This window comes from Saccopteryx leptura, chromosome 10 (genome assembly GCF_036850995.1).
Source record: "Saccopteryx leptura isolate mSacLep1 chromosome 10, mSacLep1_pri_phased_curated, whole genome shotgun sequence".
NCBI lineage: Eukaryota > Metazoa > Chordata > Mammalia > Chiroptera > Emballonuridae > Saccopteryx > Saccopteryx leptura.
The window spans coordinates 40,758,617-40,786,111 of NC_089512.1; the positions used below are offsets into that span (position 1 = coordinate 40,758,617).

The following is a 27,495-nucleotide window of genomic DNA, read 5'->3' on the forward strand; positions in this document are numbered from 1 at the left end:
GAAATGATTCATTTTCCCAAGGGTGCATTGCAAATAAGTTCTTAAATGAACCAAAATCTGTTGTACTCTAAAACCCTTTTGTTTTCATTAATGTATTTGCACATATAAAGTGTTCAAAGTTTTTTAAAAGCTGGAATTTCAGGAGGCCAAACTAGCATAAAGTTTTCTTCCAATGTTTAAAACTGATTTTAATTTTTTAATAATACATTCACATGGTTCAGTAATCAAATAGTATAAAAATATAACACCCAGCCCTGACTGGTTGGCTCAGTGGTAGAGCGTCGGCCTGGCATGCAGAAGTCCCGGGTTCGATTCTCAGCCAGGGCACACAGGAGAAGTGCCCATCTGCTTCTCCACCCTTCCCCCTCTCCTTCCTCTCTGTCTCTCTCTTCCCCTCCTGTAGCCGGGGCTCCATTGGAGCAAGGTTGGCCCGGGCGCTGAGGATGGCTCTATGGCCTCTGCCTCAGGCGCTAAAATCGCTCTGGTTGCAACAGAGCAACGCCCCAGATGGGTGGAGCATCGCCCCCTGGTGGGCATACCGGATGGATCCCGGTGGGGTGCATGCAGGAGTCTGTCTGCCTCCCTGTTTCCAACTTCAGAAAAATACAAAAAATATATATATATTTTTTTATTATATAAATTTATATATATATAACAGCCAAACAAATTGAAAGCAGGGTCTTAAATGTATAAAGAGATATTTATATATCCATGTTCATAGCAGCCTTGGTCACAATAGCTAAAATGTGGAAACAGCCTGACAGTTCATCGATGAATGAATGGGTAAGCAAAGTATGATATATACAGCAATGGAATACTATTTATTAAGCCCTAAAAAGAAGGAAATTCAGCAAGGTGCTACAGCATGGTTGGCTAAGAGAAATTAGCCAGTCACAGAAAGTCAAATATAATTCCACTTCTTTGAGGTACTTAGAGTAGTCAAGTTCATAGCACAGAAAGCAGAATGGTGGTTGCCAGGAGCAAGGAAAGGAGAGAATGGGGTGTTATTTAATGAGCATAGAGTTTCAGTTGTACAAAATAAAGAGGGCTATGGGGATGAATGGTGGTGATGTTTGCACAACAGTGTGAATGTATTTGATACCATTGAACTATATGCTTAAAAATGGTTAAGATGGTAAATTTTGTTATGTGTATTTTACCACAATAAATTTTTTTAAATCCAAAGCAAACAAACAAACAAAAGACACTGTGAAGAGTCTCATTCCCATTTTTCTCCATCTTCCCAGTTCCTACTCCCTCTGTCCCAAGGTAGCCAGTGTTACTAGTTTCCATATCTCCTTCAAGGTTTTCTTTTTGCAAATGCAAGTGAATGTGAACCTATATACTCTTCTTCACCTCCTGACTTTTAAAAAGGTTTTAAAACATTTTTTCTTAACTTTTCTACTTTTTTCTGAGGTGGATATGTATTAGCAAAAAGAACTAATCAGTACCCGGCCTGAATGAACTCACAAGGTGGAGATGTGGAAGAGGACAGCTATTTGATGGGAGGGAAGATAATCCTGCCTGCTCTCAGAGTTTAAAGGACATCAAGTCCCCCAGGACAGAGCCTATGGTCCAGGTATCTCCCCCAGGCAGATGCCCAAGCTTGCCAGAGTTACCTCTTCTCTGAATATCTCCTAGGCCACTCCCCCTGATGCAATATCTGGGTTTGGGCAGAAAGGAGGGTGCTACACAGCCCGCCCCTTCTGAGCTGTCTGAGCCAGCTTCCTCCTTCCAGAACAATTCAGACTGCACAACAGCTCAGATCTCAGCTCCAATATCTGAGTTCTGAAGCAAGGATAACTGGGATGGACGGGATGTTTCACTGTGAAAGGAAACAAGGTTCCAGGTCAAGCTGAGTCTGCCAAACACGGACCCTCATGATGATTCCAGAAGAAATCTTGACAAGTCATATGTGGGTTTTCTACACCTTGATTCCTTGTTTGCTCATAGGTAAGTATGAATTAGAGTACAGCCAATAGACTGGGACTTAAATATAGGTTAAGAAGGTGAAAAATACCTTTCCAGAGTTTGGGGTTACATTATATCCATAGAACATCTTAAGTCTGTTTTTAGAAAGGTTTCTTACCTCCTAAACTTCCATCCTCACATACTAAAGAAAGAAAAAGCCTGCATTCTGTTGGGAAATCTCTCTCCTAATGTCCACAGAGCAACCTAGAAAGATAAAACATCAAAACAAGTAATCTAAAGGTTAGCAGAACTCCATGCATTTTGTTATTTATCTCATTATCTGGTTTTAAAAGGCACAATATAGTTATCTCAGTCTCTGTACGTGCCTTGGAGAGGTTAACGGTAGGGACAAGAAATAGAATAAAGATTCTAACAAAATACATATGAACAAAAAGACATAATTTTCAACCTTAATATTGGGTATAAGACTTATAAAAGTTGGATATCTCCCCAGGTCACTGCGGAAAAGGTAGCAGTCAGGTAGTTCTCCATAACATTAAAGAAAATATTTGGTTTGGAGCATTTTACCTGCAAGTAGAATTACATAATTTTTTTCTGCTCCACTCCTGGATGCCTGTTCCTACATGCTATATATTGTTCCAAAATCAGAGCTCTGTAGCCTTTGATGTTTCATCATGTTAAATCACATTTAAGAGAAATTTCTAATTTTAATACTCTAAGGTACTGGGTCCTTTGTTGTATCGGTGGGAGCCTTGATTAATTTCGTTTTTTTTTGTTTTTTTTTAACACTGGGAAGTAATTATCCTAGTTAGTTTAAACCAGACAACAAATCAGTGCTAAGGCAATTTGCAAATGTTTAGAACTGGCTTAGACATCACATTTATGGTGTCCCTTCCTAGTTCAAAAACCTTCAAAGCTCATACTTGCTCAGCACATGGCGTTCAGATGTGCTGTTTGTTTCGTGATCCAGCATATTCAGACCCTGACCCCATTTCTCACTACTTGGGAACAAATATGGACCACCGTAGCTGCTGTCTTCACAGTTGGCATATTACACCCTCATTTTCTCCTCCTGCCCTTTGTTGCTATTATTTCCCACCAGAAACATCTCTGTTTTCCCCATCCCAACCTATCTCCCATCATCATTCCAGAAGATTCCCTCCTCCTACATTCCCCAGACTTCTCTCTCCTTTGACCCTGACCTCATTTACTCTGACTCAAGACACTAGGAAATAGATGTTCAGTCTGAACCTCGGGGGAGCTAACAATCTAATTTAACATGGATAGGGATTAGAAAAGAAGTCACGCCATGGCTAATTTCACTAAATAAAGGAGCCAAGACTTTAGTTTTTATTCATTCTGCATTTCTGAGCACCTCCTATGTCATGGTTCTGGGCTCGGTGCTAGTGAGAGATGAAGAAAACAGAGTCCGTTGTCTTCAGGGAACATAAGAACCTGCTGAGAAACACACTGAAGTGTTTGGCATTTAGGGATTTACCATTCAGTTTGAACTATTCTTTGGCCACCAGAGGTTAGGCTTAGACTAGTGGTTTCACCATCTCAAATATATATCAGAATTATCTGGGGGAGGCTTTTAAAACTACACATGCCTGACTGACCTGTGGTGGTGCAGTGGCTAAAGCATCAACCCGGAATGCTGAGATTGCCAGTTCAAAACTCTGTGCTTGCCTGGGCAAAGCATATATGGGAGTTGATGCTTCCTGCTCCTCCCCCTTCTCCCTCCCTCCCTCTCTCTCTCTCTCTCTCTCTCTCTCTCTCTCTCTCTCTTTCTCTCTCTCTTTCCTCTCTCTCTCTTCTCTAAAATGAATAAATTAAAAAAAAAAAACTACAAATGCCCAAATTTCATAGCCAGAGTTTCTGACTTAATTCATCTAAGGTACTACCTGGGCATGGGGATTTTTCAAAACTTCTTAGGTGGGGTGCTTTAGTACAGTGGTCTATTCCAGGACTGGTCATAGAAAATACAAGTCTGGAGCATCTAGTGATAAGTAAGGAAGTGCTCAAAACAGGATAGAGGCCTAAATGCAATAAGTATCCTAGACTGGATCCTGGAATAGAAAAAAAATATTGGTGGAAAAATTGGCAAAATTTGAATAAACTGTGGAGTAATGTACGAATGTTGGTTTCTTTTTTTTGTTTTGTTTTTTTTGTATTTTTCTGAAGTGAGAAGGTCAGGTGGGGGGTTAGTAGTCAGACAGACAGACTCCCACATGCTCCCGACCAGGATCCACCTGGCATGCCCACTAGGGGCGATGCTCAGCCCCTCTGGGGCGTTACTCCGCTGCAATTGGAGCCATTCTAGCACCTGAGTCAGAGGCCATGGAGCCATCCTCAGCACCCAGGCCAACTCTGCTCCAATGAAGCCTTGGCTACAGGAGGGGAAGAGAGAGATAGAGAGAAAGGAGAAGGGGAAGGGTGGAGAAGCAGATGGGCGCTTCTCCTGTGTGCCCTGGCCGGGAATCAAACCCAGGACTTCCACACGCTGGGCTGACGCTCTACCGCTGAGCCAACCAGCCAGGGCCGAATGTTGGTTTCTTAATTTTGACAAATACAGCATGGCTATATCAGATGTTAGCATTAAGGGAAGCTGGGTGAAGGGTACACTGGTACTGTGTGTAACTTTTTCTGTATACATGAAATTATTCCAAAAATAAAATCTATAATAAAGTTTTCGTAGACTTATGAGAGTAAATCAACAGGACACAGGAGCCAATCTGAAAGAGCTTGCAATGGCTAAAGCCAGAACAATTTGAATAACAAAATAAATAACAGTAGACTAAAATAAATTTCCATGGGTCCATACTGATACAAATGAATAATTCACTATGTAAGTGGTGGAGACTTAACAGCTTTCTCTTATAGAATTCCAATTAATGACTACATAATATTAGAACAGCAGAGAAATAATTGTTGCAAGTTATATCCACCAATAGATTGTAAAAATAATGAATGAAAGTTTGAAAAGAAATAGAATATTTGCATAGTTTCAAAGTATCTCCCCTAACTGATTTATTAATTATAAAGGGGAAAATGGTAGCTTGTCTGCCTTAATCAAGTGATCAAGGTTAACATTGTCAGTAATAAGACATATTAACATCATGTACTCCCTGGGAGTGCATGCCAAAAATGAGTAACCTCAATCAAATTATTCAAAACATCAATCCCAAACTGAGGAATATTCTACAAAAAATTGACCAGTACTCTTAAAAAATGTCAAGTTCATAAAAGACTAAGGAAGACTAAGAATAGATTGGAAGAGTCTTAACTAGGTAAGACAACTAAGTGTGGAATCCTGGATTGATCCTTGGGGTGGGAGGGAACATTAGGGGAAAAACTGGTGAAATTCAAATAAATACTGAAGCTTAATTAATAGTATTGTGCCAATGTAAATATATCAATTTTTGTAATTGTACTATAGTTATATATATACAGTATATATATATTTAGAAGGTTGAGTGAAGCGTATATGTGTTATTGAACCTCAGCATGTGAGCCCATCTTGCTACATGCACTGGCCAAAAGAAATGAACAAGCAGGGGTTTGCAGAAGAAAAAGGAAGTAATTTTGTATTATAGGATTGGCCAATCCAGACTGTTGGTGAGCTCCTGCTCTTAGAGACCCAACTCCCCAATGGCATGTAAGTTATAGATTACAGAGGGCAAAATCACAAGACACTGTGGGTAGTCCTGTTCAGAGCTGATTAGTTGGAGGTGAGGTAAGGGTAATAAATAATTTCTTCATGTCATGGAGACAGCTCAGAGGTCTGCTCCAGTGTCCTTCAGGTTTTATGGAAAAGTAGCCAGGGGGTTGTTCTACCTTAGGGCTCAGAAACTGAAACATAACTTATGCCCAGTGATTCTCAAAGTGCACGCCAGGGTGCACTGGTGCACCCTAGAAGGTTTCCAGGTGTGCCCTATGGCATTCCAGAGAAATATGTGCCTGTTGGGGACCAAAAAACCAACAGGGTTTTTGGAGTTTAGATTTTTGGGAGACAGAGGTTTGGGGAATTGGCTCTAAGCTGATAGTCTGCCCAGCCCCCCACCTCACTTGCCTGATTAGGTTGCAAAAGGCTGTTAAGCTGTGGTGCTGGATTGTTTACACTACCCCCCATGTTCCCCAGAAAGACTGGAGGCAAGTTTCTTCTATCCTTTGTTTGGTGTAAAGTTAAGATAATGTGTATGGTGGGGGTTTTCTGTACTCAACACAATTAAGAGTAAAAAGAGAGGAATTCTTCAATGTATTGATGAAGAAATGAGAGTTTGCCCTTCAAATATATGCCCAAACATTGAAGAAATCACTAGGATACATCAGGCTCATGTTTCTCATAAACACAAGAATGAAAAAACTTAACACATTTGTGCTGAGACCTGCCAAATTTACTAAATCTTACTAAGATGTATCTATATATAAAAAACTTTTTTGTCATTTTTTAATTTTTTAACCTCTTTTTTACAAACTCTAAAAAGCATATATCAAAAAATGTAATATAAAAATGTTTTTTAATGTCAGAATAAATTTAATTTTGTCATATTTTGTTTAATTACCATAAAGCATGCTTAGATTTTATATTTTTTTAATTTCACTTAATTATTATAACACATTTCTCAGAAATTTGTATATAGTGCACCTCAATTATTTGTAGGATTTTAAATGTGCCCCAACTTCAAAAAGTTTGAGAACCACTGACTTATGCCAAGATGTTATCTTTAGCCTACCAGTGATCCAGACCTGACTGTTAGGGTCAGACTATTGTCTTCTGCTGCTTCAGGGTTAATGATTATCAGGGAGAAAGGCTAGGTCTATGAGCTGTGTAGAGACAGAGAGAGAGAGAAAAAACCCCCACGTATTTCTGAAGCTGTAGTCACAAATCAAATCAAAATCACGAAGACTTTCAATTTCATATGGGAGCTCTCTGTACTATTTTTGCAACTCTTTTATTAGTCTAAAATTATTTTATTTTAATGTATTTATTTATTTGTTTGTTTTCAGTGAGCCAGAGGCAGACAAATAGGAACGGAGAGAGATGAGAAGTATCAATTCGTAGTTGCGGCACTTTAGTTGTTCATTGATTGCTTCTCATATGTGTCTAGACTGGGGGTTCCAGTGGAGCCAGTGACCCCTTGCTCTAGCCAGCTACCTTTGGGTTCAAGCCAGCGACCATGGGGTCATGTTGATGATCCCAGGTTTAAGCTGGCAATCCTGCACTCGGGCTGGATGAGCTTGCGCTCAAGCAAGTGATCTCGGGGTTTTGAACCTGGGACCTCAGCGTTTCAGGTTGGTGCTCTATCCAGTGTGCCACAACCTGGTCAGACTATAACTCTAAAATTATTTAAAAATAAAATTTAATGACAGAACAACCTCCCCAGTGATTTCAATGGGCAGCAAAGGACAATGAGAACCATGATGTAGTCTCTAGACCAGTGCTTCTCAAGTTTGAATATCCATATGAACTACCTGGGGACTTTTGTTAAAATGCGGATTCTAGTTGAATAGGATATAGATTTAACAATGGGTTCTCTGCCCTAATGATCATTTTAAGTACAAAAAACCAATATACTGAAAGGTAGTTTATTATTTCATGCATTTAATACTTAAATAAGAACAACAAAAGAGGTACACAAAACTAGCTTATGTTATAAGAAAATTTTAAAATATTAATAAAATTATTAAATAATACCTGACAAAAAACAATAAAACTGTTATTTAAGATATTTCCATATTGCTTCTTGACTGTAATCCTCACTTGCAATTTTTTTTCACCTATGGACAGAATAGACATTACTACAGGCACTTAGAATACACTGTTACGCAGATGAACATTAAAAAAAGTAAGGAATGTAAATTTGTGGTTTCCACATTGGGCGGCTGTCCTGGTGCCCTCCTTAGAGAGAACCCTACTTACAAGTGCCATTTTAACAATTGGTTCACTGAACTCAACAAAAAATTAGGTATTGGTTCTGCCGAACTGGTGCGAACTGGCTGAATCCCACCACTGGTGTAGGGTACAGTCTCAGAGCCCTGCATTTCTAATAAACTGCTAGGGAATGTGATGCTGTTGATCCCCAAACCATGCTTTAAAATCATGAAGTAATCTATCACTTTCCTGAGGCATGAATTTGTTTGTATACCTTCTGAAGCTGGGATGTGGCTACTACTATAGTACGCAGGCAGTGAGTGACGCCAACAGCCTACTTAACAGCCAAGTTCTGTCAGCCTTGTTCTTTTCTTCTTCTGGTGAGACACATTTAATTCTTTTTAAATAATATACTATTTTTGAAAGAGATATTTTTGGGCATAGTGTCAGTTCATAGAGCCAATATCCTCTGCAGTGCAAGGCTCATGTGTTGGGCAGAATAATGGCACCCCAAAGATGAATGCACTCTAATCCCATGGAAGATAAAAGGGAGTTTAAAAAGACTGTGATTAATGTTATGGAATTTTGAGATTAAGAGATTATCCTGGATTAGCAGGGTGGGCCCAGGTTAGTTGCAGGAGTTCCTTTTTTTAAATTTATTTTTTAATTTTTATTTTTTTTATTCATTTTAGAGAGGAAAGGGAGAGACAGAGGAGAGACAGAAGGGGGGAGGAGCTGGAAGCATCAACTCCCATATGTGCCTTGGCCAGGCAAGCCCAGGGTTTCGAACTGGTGACCTCAGCATTTCCAGGTCAACGCTTTATCCACTGCGCCACCACAGGTCAGGCACATGAGTTCTTAAAAGCTGAAAACCTTCCCTGGATAAACTGAGAGAGAGATGGGAGGGCAGAAAAGGCAGGAGAAATTTGAAGCATGAAGTGTAATCAACCAGCCATTTTGGGCTTTGGAGATGGAGGGAGGGGCCATGAACAAGGAATGCAGGTGGCCACTAGAAACAGATGGCAAGGAAACGGGAAACAGATTCTTTCCCAGAGCCTCCAGAAGGAACACAGCTCTATCAATACCTTCATTTTAGCCCAATGAGACCAGTGTCAGACTTCTGACCTAAAGAACTGAAAAAGAATGTGTGTTGTTTTCAAATGTCAAATTTGTAGTAATTTGTATAATAGCAATAGAAAACTAAGAGAGAGAGATCAGTGTTGTGAATGTGGCTCTGCACAAAAGATGTTGTTTAGCTAGTTTTGTGTGGCCAAAAGTAAGATTCTTTTTTCTTTTTTTGCAAGAGAGAGAGAGAGAGAGAGACAGCATGAGAGAGAGAGAGAGGGGCAGACAGATAGGAAATGAGAGGGAGAGAGATGAGAAGCATCAACTCGTAGTTGCATCATCTTAGTTGTTCATTGGTTGCTTTCTCATATGTGCCTTGACCAGGGGGCTACAGCTGAGCCAGTGACCCCTTGCTCAAGCCAGCGACCTTTGGGCTCAAGTCAGTGACCATGGGGTCATGTCTATGATCCCACACTCAAGCCAGTGACCCTATGCTCAAGCAGGATGAGCTCATGCTCAAGCTGGCGACCTTGGGGTTTTGAACCTGGGTCCTCAGTGTCCCAGGCCGATGCTCTATGCACTGTGCCAGAATCTTAATAGCCAGGTCACAGTCACCCAGTTCAAGTCTCTCCTGGAAATATCACCAAAAGCCTCCAGCCAGTAGGCCTTTTTGAGATACCTGCTGGAGTGAGAATAGTATAATTCTCTATAGTAACAAAAGCATAAATATTTACAAAAAACAAAAAGTTTATACAGGGGATTTCAGTATCACTCTCTAGCTCTGGTGAGAACCCTCATCCAGTGTGGCTGAGGAAATAATTCTAGATTTTGCATACTCCTCACTGTGGCCTGTGTCTTTCCTGCCTGCATTTCAAGTTTCTTCCTGCCTTTCCCCTTGAGTGTATTTTTTGTTTTTGTATTTGAGATTTACACTGGGTAGTCTTTATTAACTGGCTTCTTTGGAGATTAAAAAATTTTTTTTAATTTATTTTTTAAATATATTTTTAAATTAAAAATTTTAATTTATTGTGTTAACATGGATTCAAGTTTCCCACTCAATAGAACACCCTCACACCCCCCAACAACATGCCCCCCATTATACCCCCTTTCCCCCCCTCCCCCTGACTCCCTCCCCCCCTTCCCTCTGGGATTTGCTGTCCTGTTATCTGTATCTCTGTGTTATGTATATATAATTTCACTAATCCCTTCACCTTCTCTGATCCCATCCCCACATCCCCCTTCCCTCTGACAGCTGTCCCTCTTCTCCCCGTGGCCCCATCTCTGCCTCTATTCTGTTCCTCAGTTCACCCTGTTCGTTAGATTCCACTTACAAGTGAGATCATATGATATTTTTCTTTGTCTCTTTGGAGATTTGACTTCAATTGACATTGCTCCTGGCTGATGGGTGACATTTCATGTTAATGGGAATGCTGTGTGGATAACAAAGTTTTCTTCTCTCTTTGTGTTCCCAAGACCACATTCAGCCTTCCCTAACAACTGAAGGGGATTTAAAAAACTTTTTGTCGGTGGAAACAGTCACTTTCAGCTTGGAGTCTGAGCTGAAATATAGTTTTCAACTTGTAGAGTCATTTCCTATTTAGTGTCCTAGCATAAAATGGATGTCTTCTGAGGCAATGCCATGACACTTCCTACAGAGCCTTGTTAAATGTCCCCTGGCATTAGTAGTTCATGGGTATTACAGGTTTTCCATCTCACACCCCATGTGTGTGTGCTACAAACATGAGCAAGGCAATAATGAAGTCTGGAATACTCTATACAGATACCATAAAGATATTAAAGATGTTACCTGTAGGACTCAGAAAGAAACAGCAGTTTTTATTTTACTACAGCAGGGGTCAGGAACCTTTCTGGCTGAGAGAGCCATGAATGCCACATACTTTAAAATGTAATTCTGTGAGAGCCATACAATGACCCGGGAACATTATGCATTATCCAATAAAAATTTGGTGGTGTTCGTGCCCACCCAGGAACGCCAAAAAAAAAACAAAAAACAATTGGTGGTGTTGTCCCAAAGGACAGCTGTGATTGGCTCCAGCCACCCACAACCATGAACATGAGTGGTAGGAAATGAATGGATTGTAATACATGAGAATGTTTTATATATATATATATTTTTTTATAAATAAATTTTTATTTTAATGGGATGACATCAATAAATCAGGGTACATATATTCAAAGAAAACATGTCCAGGTTATCTTGTCATTCAATTTTGATGTATACCCATCACCCAAAGTCAGATTGTCCTCAGTCACCTTCTATCTAGTTTTCTTTGTGCCCCTACCCCACCTACTCCCCTTCTCCCTTCTTCCCTCCCCCCGCCCCCCGTAACCACCACACTCTTGTCCATGTCTCTTAGTCTCGTTTTTATGTCCCACCAATGTATGGAATCCTGCAGTTCTTGTTTTTTTCTGATTTACTTATTTCACTCCGTATAATGTTATCAAGATCCCACCATTTTGTTGTAAGTGATCCGATGTCATCATTTCTTATGGCTGAATAGTATACCATGGTGTATATGTGCCACATCTTTACAGGGACAGAGAGAGAGTCAGAGACAAGGATAGTTAGGGACAGACAGACAGAAACGAAGAGAGATGAGAAGCATCAATCATCCGTTTTTTGTTGTGACACCTTAGTTGTTCATTGATTGCTTTCTCATATGTGCCTTGACCGCGGGCCTTCAGCAGACCGAGTAACCCTTTGCTTGAGCCAGAGACCTTGGGTCCAAGCTGGTGAGCTTTTTGCTCAAGCCAGATGAGCCCACGCTGGCAACCTTGGGGTCTCGAACCTGAGTCCTTTCGCATCCCAGTCCGACGCTCTATCCACTGCACCACCGCCTGGTCAGACAAGAATGTTTTATATTTATTTATTTATTTATTTATTTATTTATTTATTTATTTATTTATTTATTTACAGAGACAGAGAGAGAGTCAGCGAGAGGGATAGATAGGGACAGACAGACAGGAACAGAGAGATATGAGACGTATCAATCATTAGTTTTTCGTTGCGACACCTTAGTTGTTCATTGACTGCATTCCCATATGTGCCTTGACCATGGGGCTACAGCAGACTGAGTAACCCCTTGCTTGAGCCAGTGACCTTGGGTCCAAGCTGGTGAGCTTTGCTCAAACCAGATGAGCCTGTGCTCAAGCTGGTGACCTCGGGTTCTCGAACCTGGGTCCTCCGCATCCCAGTCCAATGCTCTATCCACTGCGTCACTGCCTGGTCAGGTGAGAATGTTTTACATTTTTAACGTTATTATTATTTTTATTAAAGATTTGTCTGTGAGCCAGATACAGCCATCAAAAGAGCCACATCTGGCTCGCGAGCCATAGGTTCCCAACCCCTGTACTACAGGGATGAGACTACTTTGTCCATAACGGAATTAGTTGGAACTTCCCAGGTAAGGGAAGTGGGTCACACATGCAAATTATTGTGTTAATATACTGGAGCCACTTATAAGTTGGGACATCACTTGCTATTTTTTTTTCTGGTGGACACCCTCATGAAGAAAACCATACCGAGTAATTTAACATCAAAGTGTGTTGCCTGGATTCGTGCCCTAAGCGTCAGGTCTCCCTTCCCAAACAGGTCCCCCTCACTGATTTAATTGACTGGACCTAACTATAGAACTTGACGTTTTTTTTCTCGGTACATTTCATCCTGTTTGAATTTATCCTATCTTTTAAAAGATAATAAGAAGTAATACTATATTTTAGGTGTGATGACATTATGGTTGTATTTTTTAATTAAAGTTTGATTGAGGTAATTCTAGATTCACATGCAGTTACAAGAAATAATACAGAGAGCCCAGTTTTCCCCAATGGCATTTTGCCAAACAATGGTATACTATCACAACCAACATACTGATATCATTAATACCATCTGTCCATTTTACTCCCATTTTACTTGTACTCATTTGTATGTATATTCCTATACACGTGTTTGTGTAGGTCTTTGTACTTAACACTGCAGTCAAGATACCAAACAGTTCCAACATTACAACAATACTTGCTGTTGCATTTTTATAACCATAGCCACCTCCCTTCTACTCCGTTTCCTCATTGTTCCTAACTCCTGGAACAGTAATCTGTTATTCATTTCTATAAAATTTTCATTTCAAAAATGTTATATGTCATACATGTATTATATGTAAATTTTCAAGATTGACTTTTTTCACTCAGCATAATTCCTTGGAGATTCATCCAAGTTGTTTTGTGTATCAATAGTTTGTTCCTTTTTTTTTTTTTTTTACAGGCAATTGTTAATAGTTTGTTTCTTTTTATTGCTGAGTACTATTTCGTGGATGGATGTACCAGTTTGTTTAACCATTCACCTGTTGAAGGACATCTGGTGTGATTCCGGTTTGCTTATGGACATTCACGTGTTGATCTCATGTGATATAAGTTTTAATTTGGGATAAATGCTGAAGAGTACAATTGCTGGGTTGTACAGTAATTACGAGTTTAGTTTTTTTGTTTTTTTGTTTTTAATTTTTTTTAAATTTTATTAATTTTTAGAGAGAAGAGAGATAGTGAGAGAGGGAGAGAGAGAGAGAGAGAGAGAGAGAGAGAGAGAGAGAGAGAGAGGAGGGAGGAGCAGGAAGCATCAACTCCCATATGTGCCTTGACCAGGCAAGCCCAGGGTTTTGAACCGGCGACCTCAGCATTCCAGGTCGACGCTTTATCCACTGCACCACCACAGGTCAGGCGACAAGTTTAGTTTTTGAGAAACTGTCAAATTATTTTCCAGAGTGGCTGTGCCGTTTTACATTTCTACTAGCAATGTATGAGTGATTCACTTTCTCTGCATCCTCACCAGTATTTTGTTCTGTCACTTTTAAAATTTTTAGACATTGTGATACCTGTGTAGTGCTATTTTACTGTGGTTTTCATTTGCATTTCTCTAATAGCTAATATTGTTTTGTATGTGCTTTTTGGTGAAATGTCTCTTCATGTCTTTTGCCTATTTTCTAATTGGATTGTTTGCTTTTCTACGTTAGGTTCGAAAAGTTCTTTATATATTCTAGCCACAAGATTGTTGTGAGATGTATAGTTTTCAAATATTTTCTCCCACTTTGTATTTTGTCTTCTCTTAATAGGGTCCTTTGCAGAGCAAAATATTTTAATTTTGATGATGTCCAATTATAAATTTTTCCTTGTATGGATCTTGCTTTGGGTCAAGTCTAAGAACTCTTTTGCTCAACCCTGAAGTTTTTTTATATAATCCATTTTGAGTTTATTTTTGCATCAAATGTAAAGTTAAGGTTGAGGTTCTTTTTTTTTTTTTTTTTTTTTGGCTTGCAGATGTCCAGTTGCTCTAGTATTATTAGTTGAAAGGGCTATCCTTCTTCCATGGTATTGCTCTTATACTTCTCCAGGAGTCAGTTGAAGATATTTTTTCCCAGGAGTCAGTTGAAGATATTTGTGTGGTTCTGTTTTCTTTTTGAGATCTTTATTCTGTTTCATTGATCTGTCTACTTATTGCTTTGCCAATACCACACAATCTTAATTACTGTAAGTGTTGAAATTGGGTGGATTGACCCGGCCGGATAGCTAGGTTGGCTAGCACTTCTTCCCAATTTGCAAAGGTTGTGGGTTGGATCCCTAGTCAGGGCACATACCTGAACAGGTCAATATTTCTGTCTTTCTCTCTCTCCCTCTCTCTCTAAAACCAATAACTGAAAATTTAAAAATTGGGTGGATTGATTCCTTCTACTTTATTCTTTTTCAAAATTGTTTTAGTTATTCTAATTTCTTTGCCTTTTCTTATAAATATTTTAAAAAGTTTGTCTATGTACATACACACACACGCACACACACACACATACACACAAAACCCTTGCTGAACTTTTGATAGAAATTGTGTTAAACCTGTGTATTAATTTGGGGAGACTTACCATTTTGACTATGTTGAATTTTCCAATCCATAAACATTGTAAGTCTCTACATTAAAAAAAATCTTCTTGGTATCTTCCAACAGCATTGTACAAATCTTAAATAGGTTTTGTTATATTTTAACCAAGTATTTCCCCCTCCCCTTTTTTTAGAGTAGTTGTAAATACTACAGTTGACCTTCCATATCCACGGTTTCATATCCATTGATTCAACCAACCACAGATCAAAAATATTTTAAAAACGCTGTTATTTGTTGCTGATGTGTATGAGGCAGTTTTAGGCCTATGATGGTTGCTTCCGTACTGAACATGTGCAAATTTTTTTCTTGTTATTATTCCTTAAATAATACAGTATAAAAACTATACCATTTACATTGTAGGAATTATAAGTAACCTAGACATGATGTAAAATTTCCTGGAGGATGTGTGTAGGTTATATGCAAATACTAAACCATTTTATATAAGGGACATGAGTATCTGAGAAGTTTTGTATCCATGGGGTAAGGGTTCCTGGAACCATTTCTCTGCTTATATGAAGGAATGACTGTATTTTTGTTTTTGGTATATAAGTATTCATTGTTAGTATATAGAAGTACAATTAATTGTTTACATTTATCTTGTATCCTGTGAACTTGCTGAACTCACTTATTCATTTTAGAAATTTTCCTTTATAAATTTTGTGGGATTTTCTACATAGCTATATCATATCATCTGCAAATAAGAGGAGTTTCATTACTCAATTCCAATCTGTATGCTTTTACTTACTTTGTTTGCTTTATTACAGTTGCTAGAACTTCCAGTACTATGGTGATAAAAAGTGGTGAGAGTGAAAAAAGTCTTGCCTTATTCCCGATTTTAAGATGAAAAGTATTCAGTCTTTCACCATTAAGTAAGATAGATGTCAGCTGTAGATTTTTTTTGTAGATGGTCTTAATCAAATTTAGATAACTCCCTGCAGTTCTTAACTTGAAGAGAATTTTTTTATCATGAATAAGTATTGAATTTTGTAAATGCTTTTCATGTGTCAGTTGATATGATTGTATGATTTTTCTTCTTTAGCTTGTTGATATGATAGATCACATTAATTGATTTTCAAATGTTGAATCAGCCTTGTATACCTGGAATAAATCTCACTTGGTCATAGTATATAATCCTTTTAATGTATTATTGAATTTAGATAGCTAATATTTTGCTGAGAATTTTTGTATCTAAGTGCATGAGATATATTAGTCTTAGTTTTTTTATTTTTAAAATATATACTACTTTTTTATGATTTGGGTATCAGTGTAATACTGGCTTCATTCAATAAGTTGGAAAGTGTTTTTTCCTATTCTATTTCATGGAAGAGATTGTGTAAAATTTGTACTAATTAAAAAATATTTGGTAGCATTGTTCAGTGAAACCACCTGGGCCTGGAGATTTCAATTTCAGAGCTCTTAAACTATGAATTATAGCTTTATTATATTCCCCACATAAACAACTTAGAAAAATGTTTTGTTACTTTACCAGAGGAAGGATATCGCAAGGACCAGGCCCCGCCCTCCCGTGCCACTTCACTGCAGCTGGCCCTTTTCTCTTCATCCCTTGGGTGATTTCAAGGTTAGAGGTGGGGAGAGCAGGAAACCCCCCTTGTGGGTGCCCCAGGTGTTTCCTCACAGGACAAGCCATGGATGCTGAGCGTGGGAGGGAGGTGCATCACCAGGGTTCTACATTAGAGAAGAAGCAGGGGAACCAGGTGAGGTGTCACTGGCAACCTCCATCCTCTCGTGATCACAGGGCTTGATAACAACAACAGGTGCCAATCTTGAGATAGACCCTGAGATGGAAAGTCCTGAGTGAGGGCCCTAGCCCCTACCGTGCTCTCGATGTTATCATTGTGACTGTAACAGCAGGGGAAGGCAGGTGTTAGGCATTAAAGAAAAGTGTTTGAGACTGGGAAGAGAAGGACCATAGCAGAGAAGCTGGACTGCATCCTACGTTACACCAGGATGCGCCCCAGGGCTGCCCAAAGTTCTTATGAGTGCACGTTCAGCATCACAGGCCTCTTTCATTCTGTGTGGAAACTGTAGGCCCACTGTGTGCATACTTGGGCACACCACACACACCATGCAAGCAGGTGCTTCTATCCCAGGCTGGCTCAGGGGTCTACAGTCTGCCTGAAGCAGAGTGTCTGAGCTGGCTCGGTGCCTATCTGGATTGGACACCCTCCAGGGCAGACCATCCTGTACTTTCCAGCTGCGAGCTGATGCCCTATGCAGCCTGTTGGGGGATGAGAAGGCATATGCTTTGGATGGCAGGAGCAGGAGAGGGAGGTGCTGAGGAGCTGGCAGGAGCCTGCTTGGGTTTGCCATGTAGGGATGGGGGGCTCAGTTTTATTCAACTTGCTTAAGGTCACATAGTAAGTGGCAGAGTCAAGGTCTGCATGTAGGTCAATCCGACATAAGAGTTATGAACAATGTGCCTCAGTTTTGTGATTTGTACAGTGGAGAAACAAATAGAGGAAAGAAATAGATAGTACTTACCTCCTGGCATGGTCATGAGGATGAAATGAGATAAACATGTAATAATCTAGCACGTACTCTGGATAGTAAACAGTAAGTGCTCAATAAGATTAGCCATTATGATTATTGATATTAATATGCCATTTTATCAACAATGGCAGAATTATAATGATGGTAGAAAAAATTTAGCATTAACACAAGTATGATGAAATTAAGGGTGTTTTGGTCATAGACATAGGAAGTCTCACTGGAAACTAATCTAAAGCTGTGGCGTTCCGCCAATATGAGCCCACCCGTCAGCCTTGCCTGTCTGCCTTGATCTTAGATGGAGTTGCCCGTCTGCCTGCCCCTCAGAACCTCTCTGTACAATCAACTAATATGAAGCATCTCTTGACGTGGAGCCCAGTGACCATGGCTGGAGAAGTAATACACTATTCTGTTGAGTACCAAGGGTGAGTTGTTTTTGTTTATTTGTATTTCTTTTTTCTTAGTTTTTCTCAGAGTTTCTTAGTTTTTAGACAGAGTTGATTGCTGGAGGCACAGCTGTTATTCCAGAGCCCAAGGAGGCTTCGTGAGCCCAGGGACAGATTATCTCCAGTGACCCGCCACCTCTGTCTGCACGGGCATTGGGAGGGTTGAAAGAGCAAGGGAAATTGTCCCGTGGGGTTGATAGTGAGCCCTCCGGGAACTCATAAACATATTTTAGTTAGCTGCTTTTTTTTAAACTATTTATTTATTTATTTATTCATTTTAGAAAGGAGAAAGAGAGGGGGGAGAGAGACAGAGAGAGAAAGGGGGAGGAGCAGGAAGCATCAACTCCCATATGTGCCTTGACCAGGCAAGCCCAGGGTTTCGAACCGGCGACCTCAGCATTTCCAGGTCGACGCTTTATCCACTGCGCCACCACAGGTCAGGCAGTTAGCTGCTTTTTAATGTTGAGTCAACTGTCTAATGCTGAAGAAAATCTTAAGAAATGAGTTTGACTCTGACTTCAGGTGGACGGGTCATTGGAGGAGACTCAGTACCTTTGGTGCGGGGAGAAACCTCAGTTTTCCTGTCTGTGAACCAAAATGAGTTGTGACCCTAAAGGTCAGTTGTTCCTGGGGCCAATCAGGCTGTGCTCTGCAGGTGTTCAGGCTCTTGGAGCCATTGAGAAGCAACAGGGACACAGAAGTGCTCAATATATTTTGTTAATAATAAATACTGAACACCTACATATGTAGACATCTTTCTGGATATAGGGAGCTTACATTTAGAGGAGGAGGCAGCCAGTAAAAAGGTGAAGAAAGTAAATACTTAGGTCTGCACTGTCTAGTGTGGTAGCCACTAGACACAGAGAACTATTTAAATTAAATGAAAATGTCTTTCCCAGCCACACTAGTTACGTTTCGAATTCCCAATAGCCACATGTGGTAGTGGCCGCCATATTGACCGACACCAATATAGAACATTTCCATCATCACAGAAAATTCTGGGCATCACTGCTCTAGTTCATTTCAGATGGTCATCAGTGCTGAGAGGAAGCTAAAAGGCTGATGCAAAAAACAGTTTACTCCGTGGTTCCTTTTCATTATGTGGTCAGGGAAGGCCTGTCTGAAGAGTGATATCTCTGAAGGACAGGAGGAGCCAGCCAAGGTGCACAGCAGAGACAGAGCACTTGAGACACAGTGAACAGCTAGTCAGAGGTCCTCAGGTAAAAAGAGCTCAGTGAGGAAGCCAGTGTGGAGGACAGAGCATGTGTAAGGGTAGAGTGAGAGAGAGGCCAGAGAGTTTTTTGTTTGTTTGTTTTTGTATTTTTGCGAAGTAAGAAGCGGGGGAGAGGAAGGCAGACAGACTCCCGCATGCGCCCAACCAGGATCCACCTGGCATGCCCACCAGTGGGTGATGCTCGGCTCCTCTGGGGTGTTGCTCCACTGCAATTGGAGCCATTCTAGCACCTGAGGCAGAGCCCATGGAGCCATCCTCAATGCCCAGGCCAACTTTGCTCCAATGAAGCCTTGGCTGTGGGAGGGGAAGAGAGAGACAGAGAGGAAGGAGAGGGGGAAGGGGGAAGAAGCAGGTGGGCGCTTTTTTTGTGTGCCCTGGCCAGGAATCAAACCCGGGACTTCCACATGCTGGACCAATGCTCTACCGCTGAGCCAACTGACAGGACTGAGGCCAGAGAGCTTTGTAGGCCATGGGATAGTTTTCTTCCAAGTGTTTTGGAAGCCATTAAAGACAGAAATGTCATGATTTGCTTAGTGATGAATGGTTTGAAGAATAGCGGGAGTGTAAGCTGGAAAATCAGTTAGGACACCATAGCTAGACAAGGGGTGACAGTGGCTGAGATGGGGGTGGTGACAGTGGGGATGGAGAGACCCAGACACATCGGGGTCTATGCCTAGGTTTCCCTTGTTTGGTCATAAAAGGAGTAAAGAAGAATGGAAGGTTGGTCAGAGAGGAGAGTGGAGGAACCAGAGTGTGGAGTAAATGCTTATTTTGTAACTCATGAAAAGCAGGTGAATGAGGCAGTTTTACTTGGAAACATCACTGAGCCCGGGTAGAAGGGGCTGGTGTGATGCTGTGCCTTCCTCTCTTGGGCCAGAGAGTATGAGAGCCTGTACGTGAGCCACATCTGGATCCCCAGCAGCAGGTGCTCGCCTACGGAAGTTCCCGAGTGTGACGTTACCGATGACATCACTGCCACCGTGCCATACAACCTTCGTGTCAGGGCCACCCTAGGCTCACAGACCTCAGCCTGGAGCACCCTGAAGCCCCCATTTAATCGAAACTCAAGTAAGATACTTCTCTCTTTACTTCCCCCTGCCCTGCCCTTCCCCTTCAGGCATCATGTCTTCTGAGTTTTTCAGGATTCTTTTTAGCATCAAATTAGACTTGTAATAGGCTGTGAATACAAGGAACCCTAACTGATCCATTTAAAAAATTACCAACTACTTCCCACATGCCTTCTCCCTCATTTTGAAAGAGGCTTTGGAAGTCATTCTTTATCTTCGTCCGGGTCTGCAGGTGGTGGTAGCACTGACGTTGCAAAACTGGAAAGAATGCTGGTCTAGAAGTGGGCAGAGGGGGCTAGGATTGCTTCTCCACCCTGGTAAGTGCCTCACTAGATCTTCCGGTGACTCCCATCTGGTGCCACATCAACCCCATGTTTGTTGCTTGTGTGAGGAGTTTTTCTTTGTGCAAGAGGATCTATGCATTTAACAGAGCCACCAGAAATAGTTGCCCATCTATGGTCACTGGGAAATAAATAACTTTTCAATAGCAATAGTACTTGGAAAATGATTGAGAAAGAAATAGGGGAAAATATAGATAGAGATGGCCAAATATGGCAGAGCACAAACCATGTATATTTGACTGTGTGTGTATGTATGTTTGGAAGTAGCAGGAGCAAGGACTGAATGGTCAGTGGTGAGGAAGCTGCTGGTCGTATGGTGAAGGACTTTGATGTGAAGTTGATCAAATCAATTAGGAAAGTCATAGAAAAAGAGAGTGTCTAGGCCAAGTTTGTCTTATGGAACAATCACTCTGGCTGCTGTGTGAAAGGAAACTGGCGTAGGACAAGCCCGCAGGGAAGGGAAAGAGTAAGGAGGGGGTTGTAACACTTCTGCTGAGCCAAGATGGGTCCTGAGCCCAGGAGTAGAGAAGGCCTAGGGAGTAGAGGACAGATCTGAGACATAGCTGACTTAAGACAGAGCTTGGGACCACCCAGTCACTGGGAGGGACAACAATGGTGTCCAGCTTCCAATTGGAGTTGGAGAGAATGTCATCCAAAACAGAGAACCCAGGAGGGACAAATAGTCTTGAGAAATAGAAGACACTTCCGGCTTTGGGCTCTTTGAGATAGAGATTCCTACAACATCTCATGCCAACATGTCTGACTGGCAGCTGGAAACCAGGCCCTGGGGCTCAGACAGGTCAAGGCCAGATGCATAGCACAGAGTTAATAGCCAAAAGCTTGGGGGTAGATGAGATTGTTCAGGGACAGATATAAGGACAAAGATAACTCAGGACAGAATCTTGGGAAACCTCAGGGTTTAAAAAGTAGGTGGAAGGAAAGGCATCAGTAGGTGGCTGGGAAGATAGGGGGTCATGGATGGGAGACTAGGCCTGAAGGAGGCCCCTAACAGGTTCTTGAGAAAGCAGCATCATGGAACAGTGAGGGTGTGCTTGGGCTTCTGGGTGGAGGATTGTGTGGAGGTGGGAAGGAGCAAGGCAGATCCTCCTCTGAGAAAGGTGTGGACAATAATGTGACCAGTTTGAAGCTGCAAGAGAGGCAAGGAAAGGCCTTTGGTGTCCTCTGTTTTCTTTACAGGGCAGAAGATCCTCTACTGTGAGTGAGGACAAAGGAAGGTTAGGAGCAGCATGGACAGTAATGGGATGAGTCAGAGGTTCCTGAGGAATGCTTGAGACGGTGTAGAAATCAGGAGGATTTAGAAGTTGGGGTGAGGGTGGGGAGCCCAAGCTGGAAGGGGCTGAGGAAGGAGAAGAGATTTGAAGGGGTAGTTGGCCCTCTAGGGTCAGATGGATGTGATTCAAATCCCAGCTCGGCCATTGAGAGCTGGGCCCTTCCCTGCCTCCCCATCTGTAAGAAAGGCAACAGTTTGCCTCAAAGCGTAGTTGTGGGAACTGTACAAGATTGAAATGTGTAATTGCTCAGTGCAGTGCTGTCCTGTTACGGTTCTCAGCTCTTGTTAAGTATTATTGCCCTGGGCATGCTCAAGTAGAGAGCTAGAGAGCAGAGGAAGGAAGAGGTGGGGGCAGGAATGGGACCATTGGAATAGGATACCACCAGGAATTTTTATGCAGAATGTGAGCTCTTCTGCCCAGGCACTGGGAGGACAGAGTGGCAACAGTGGGATCCTAGTGCCAAGCACTGGGGAAGGCTGAGGGGCACTGGGGGGTGGTGCAGCTCTGTCTCTGCCAACAGTGCCTAGGTATCACCCAGCACCATCTCCCTCTGGCTCCTGGGAGCATGGGGCTCTAGCCAAGACCATTGCTGGGGACAGGCAGCTGTTGTTGGAAAGGAAGGCATGGCTCAGATAAGGAAGTGCCTATAAAACTAAGTGGGTGGGGGTTTGTGCAGTAACAACTTGTGCCGAAGAAGGCCATTATAAACAGGAAAGTTTTGCTGCAGGAGGAGCTGAGGAACAGGAGTTTGTACCTGTGCCAGAAGGCGAAAGATGTGGTCCTGTGTGACCCCTGTGCAGGTGGAGTTAGCTACAGAGCTGGGGTGGAATCATGATGCTTACGGGCATTAAGACAGTTCCTTTGTCTCTGAAAAAGGCCACTGTGATTTCTCCCCAAATATATGAAATGTCTTGTTTTAGGGTTGCCCTGAAAAAGAGCTATTCTTACAGGCAAAGCTTATTTGAGAGCAGAAGTTCATAACCTTGATTGCACATTCAAATCACAGGGGAGCTTCAGAACTACTTATGTTAGGCCCATCCTTAGAGTCTGATTTAAATAATCTATGTGTATCCTGGTCTCTGGGAGTTTTGTTTTGTTTTGTCTTGTCTCTGGGAGTTTAAAATTTCACCCAGGTTATTCTCATGCACAGCCAGAGTTGGGATCCACAAGTGCAGAGGCTAAACACCCCACACAGCAGAGTCTAGAACCTTGGAAAAGACATAGGCTCAGAGTCTGGCCACATACTCTGTGCCTTTGGGTAAATCACTTAACCTCTCTGAGGTTCAGTAATGTCATCTGTACACCAGGCATAGTATTTACTGTCTTAAGCTTGCTGCATGGATTAAATGAGTGTGTACAGTGCATAGGACAGAGGTTCCTGCTCCAACGCTACCAAAATATTCTCTAAACTGAAATTTGACTTCAGGGCATTTTTTCTAATTCTGTTCTCAATTAAAGATGGAGATCAGAGGATCCACTTCTAGTCATGTTTGACCTAATCCTGGAGGAGTGAAACATGTCTCTTCCATCCGGAGGTGTTTCAGAGGTAGTACTAGCAGTGCTGTATGCTCATACGAAGCCTCTGAACTGGGCATGTTTTGCACAGTTGTTCTCTGACTCCCCAAGTCCCACTGTCCCCTGGCCAGGCAGCTCTTCAAATGCCAGGAAATGCTTTGCTCTCTGAAAACTCCCTGCAGGAAATGACTTTCTTTTGAGTGTCCACTGACCTCAGTGCAGGGGGATTTAGCCCAGAACACACTCCACTTTACTTCCCAAGCCCAGGCCAACAATCAGGGCGCCCTTCTGGTCCTGCAGTGTCTGCATCTGAGAGGCAAGTATGGACCCTTTGTCACTGGCCAGGCCCTGGAGGCTGCCTGTGTGGGCCCTTCTGTTCTCGGTCTGCCGATGGGAAAGTATCCGTGGGACTGCCGGCCCCCCTGTTTGGGATCCAGCAGTGTGAACCATAGTATTTGTGCTTGTGCTAGAGTTGTTTATTGGAATTTGTAAAACCCGCCAGTTTTCTGACATCCCTCATCAAGGATATAAGATGAAGAATCCTTGGGTTGCAATTAGAATGGCCAATTCATTCATAGGCTGCTGATTTGCTTGAAAAGTTATATCACTGATCCATGTGAATTGTAGTAATCTATTTTTTTTAACATGCTCATCATTAAAAAAGCATTTACTGAGTACCTGCTAAGTACAGGAGCTGTGAAGCTACATCCAACCCCGTTTCTTCCCAGGAGCCTGGCATGTTTCCACCAAAGTCTTGGTCATGGTTTCCCAGAACAGAAATCAGTCCTGCCTGGAGCTGCCTTTGATTCTCCTCTTGTCTTGCCAACAGCCATTCTAACCCCACCTGGAATGGAGGTCACCAAGGATGGCTTCCACTTGGTTATTAAGCTGGAAGACCTAGGGCCCCAGTTTGAGTTCCTCGTGACCTACTGGAAGAGGGAGCCTGGTGCTAAGGTAAGACTTCTGGCCTTGGCCTTTGAGTCAGACTTTGAGGAAGGAGTCAGAGACCTCTAAGGGGTGGTTGACAAAAGCCAGCCATGCAGAACTCACTGTCCGGGTGGCCTGAGGTGAACTGTGGGAAAGGAGAGATAGGAGCAGGCTGACAATCCCAGTGCTCCTCTTCAAAGAACTGCCGTGGTTTCAACCCCGGCCTTGGCTGGGAGCCTTCTCAGCCCAGGTTTACTGGAGCATGGGGGCTGCCTCCTTGCTGTAAACTCTAACATAGTTGGATCCACAGTACCTTTTCAATACATTTCTTTTCCCTTGCCAGCTTGTCTTCTCAGCCATTTTCCCTGACACGTTTGGGTACAGCAGACCAGGTGTTCCAGATTGACCAGATGATTTCAAAAGCGTATGAGGCTGGCACAAGCCTCTTGAGGGTGTGAGTCTGAGCAGGGTGCAGAAGTCGGGGCAGAAAGCCAGGAGCTGGCTCTTGGATAACCCTGTGTCATTATGAGCCCCTGGATCATGCAGAATGCCTAGCTGGGGTGCTGCCCCTCCCTGTGGGACAGCTGCTGCAGGCTAGGCGGGGTGGGAGGTCAGGTCTCCCGGAGGGAGTGGTCAGACAGCAGCCGCCACAGCAGCGGAAGGGGCTCAACCTGAGCAGGAACTAGGGGACAGTCAGACCTGTGGAAGCTCTGTCCAAGCTGATGTAGTGACAAGGCCCACTCCAGTCAGCACAAACAAAAGTAGACTTTATCATAAGGATTAGTATGGTGTGATGAGGGGCTCTTCTAGAGTCTATGAACAAAGCTGGTCCGAGCCAGGCTGCAGCACAGCCCCCCCCACCACCCGGTGACCCTCACCCGCACAGTCCTGGCTTCCTCTCTTTCGTACTCCTGCAGCCTTCTCCCCAGCTCTCCCAGGCTTTGGTTCCTCATCACTCCTTCCTACGCATTCCCACGACTGTGCCTTGCCAGCCCCTCATGGCCTCTCGGCCTGATACCCCCTCACTGTGTTCTTTCCCCTTTGTCCCTGTTTCTAGCTCCAGTATTCCCAAGACCAATTCCCCAGACAGGAAGCCTGATTGTTCTTGCTTATCTTATACTGGCCTCAGATGGACACTTCTTGGGTCAGGGATGCCCCTGACCTGATAGCAGTATCTTAGGGAGCATGGCACATGCCCCAGCACCCACACCACAGGGGCTGTAGATTGGGTAGCTTCCCTTGGTAGGTGGTATGGGCAGGTGGAACGGGCATTAACAATGACTTCCAGTATTTACTCCTGCTGGCTCGGGGCCCGGTGATAAGACATGGTACTGCCAGCCAGGCAGATGGAAAGGTACAGGGTACAGACCAGGGCCAGGGCAGGAGGGAGCATGCAGCTCCCACAGATTCTTTGAGATGGAGCTCTCTCTCCACCCTTGGGAACTGGGAGGGCCAAGGCTGAGAGAGGCGCATGTCCCCTGAGTCATTTGGGCTTGGTCCAGACGAGCCTACACAGGTTCAGATGTGGATCACAGGCCTCAGGGGGTGGGTAGAGGTGGAAGGATGTGCAGATGGATAAACACACATGTGGTTGGATGGATGTATTAAGAGGCACTGCCCACTGGTGCCTTTGCCCCTGTGCACTTATGCCCCTGGCCCAGGCATATTTCTAACCTTCAGTTCTCTGCCCACATGCTGTCCTATCACAGAGGTCTTCCCAGCAGTTCTGTTTAGTGACTCCTCATCACTCTACCATCATACCCTGCTTCATTTTTCTTATCACCTCTTGATTGATATTATATATCATCTGTCTTCTCCCACATTAACTTCATGAGAGCAGGGACTTTGTTTTGTTCAATGCTATGTTCCAGTGCTTACAACAGTCATTGGCACATAGTAGGTGCATAGTAAACAAATGTGAATGAGTAAATGAATGAATGGGAGGGAACAGTCTGAATGCAACCTGGAAAGGAAATATCTGCAGCTTTCCTTCCCTGGCTCTTTTCTCCCTTTCTTATCTTGCTTCCCTCCGTGTGTAACTCTTTTCTGGTCTCCTAAAGGAACATGTCAAAATAATGAGGAGCAGGGGCATTCCAGTGCATCTGGAGACCATGGAGCCAGGGGCTGTGTACTGTGTGAAGGCCCAGACACTCGTGAATGCCATCGGGAGGTACAGCACCTTCAGCCCAACAGAATGTGTCAAGGTGCAAGGTAAGGATGGCCTGCCTATTTCCTGGAGTCCTGCACAGCTGACAGCCTGCCTATAGGGTACTCGGCTGCCTGCTGGGTTTCTTAGGTTCTTAGTCTCCCCTGTCTCACGGACCTGCTCCCTGAAGTTGGATGGGTTCTTGTGGTCAGAGTATGCTCCACTCCAGCTTCCCTTCAGGAGAGAGTGCACCCTGGGACTGGGCGGGGGTCACTGGAGCTGTCTGGAACTTTCCTTCTGCAAAGTTCCTAGACCTGAGGCTAGACATTGCAAGGCTGGTTTATCAGGTGAATCAGAGGAGGTTGCAGGAGAGGCAGGCAGGGGCTTGAGAGTCAGGCCATATGAGGAGGCAGCCCATTGTATGTTATAGCTGCTTTCAGCTTGGAGGGACCATGGCAAGTCTAATAGATTCTTCTTGTTTGACTTAATTTTTCCCTTGAAATTCTTTATGATCTAAAACCCCACAATCTTTAAAAACCCTTTGAAAAGAAACAAAACAAAACCTCACATCCCAGGATCCTACCACTCAAACAATAGTGATATTTTTGTTGATAACTTTTTAGTCTTTAAAATATATATATTATTATTACCGGACCCAGGGTGGTGCAATGGATAAAGCATTGACCTGGAACGCTGAGGTTGCTGGTTTGAAACCCTGGGCTTGCCCAGTCAAGGCACATAAGGGAAGCAACCATGAGTTAATGCTTTCTACTCCTCCCCTACTTCCTTTCTTGCTCTCTCTCTCTCCTCTCTCAAAAATCAATAAATAAGATCTTTAAAAAAATTATTATTATTATTTTGGATATTTAGTGCCTTTATAAAGAAAACTCTCTGCCTTTCTTTTTAGCACAAATGGTAGCATACTCTATCCACTATTCTGTATCTTGTCTTTTTCACTTTATGTATCATATAGATTTCCCCACATTTATACAAAACTTCCTCATCTTTCTTTATGGCTAGTAGTATTCCATTTTGTGTATATATAATTGATTTAATTAGCTCCCCATTGATGGGCATTTAGTTTTCACCCCAATATTTTGCTATTGCAGGCAATACTTTAATTAGTTACCCTGTACATAGATTGTTTCGCTGGTGTACTTGATGGATAAATTCCTGGAGGTAGAGCTGCTCTGTGGCATACACATTTGA

At 42.7% G+C, this 27,495-nt stretch overlaps 1 protein-coding gene across 2 annotated transcripts in view; it reads left to right on the top strand.

The window, feature by feature from the left end:
* The first annotated feature begins 1,725 nt into the window (after positions 1 to 1,725).
* Positions 1,726 to 27,495, top strand: part of IL20RB (interleukin 20 receptor subunit beta) — a 36,108-nt gene continuing 10,338 nt past the window's right edge. For both annotated transcript variants that reach the window (XM_066351496.1, XM_066351495.1), the window contains exons 1-5: positions 1,726 to 1,953; positions 17,617 to 17,743; positions 19,876 to 20,066; positions 24,043 to 24,167; positions 26,201 to 26,351. In XM_066351496.1, coding sequence (XP_066207593.1) covers positions 1,881 to 1,953; positions 17,617 to 17,743; positions 19,876 to 20,066; positions 24,043 to 24,167; positions 26,201 to 26,351 — 667 coding nt within the window. In that variant the 5' untranslated portion in view covers positions 1,726 to 1,880. The remainder of the gene's footprint in view (positions 1,954 to 17,616; positions 17,744 to 19,875; positions 20,067 to 24,042; positions 24,168 to 26,200; positions 26,352 to 27,495) is intronic.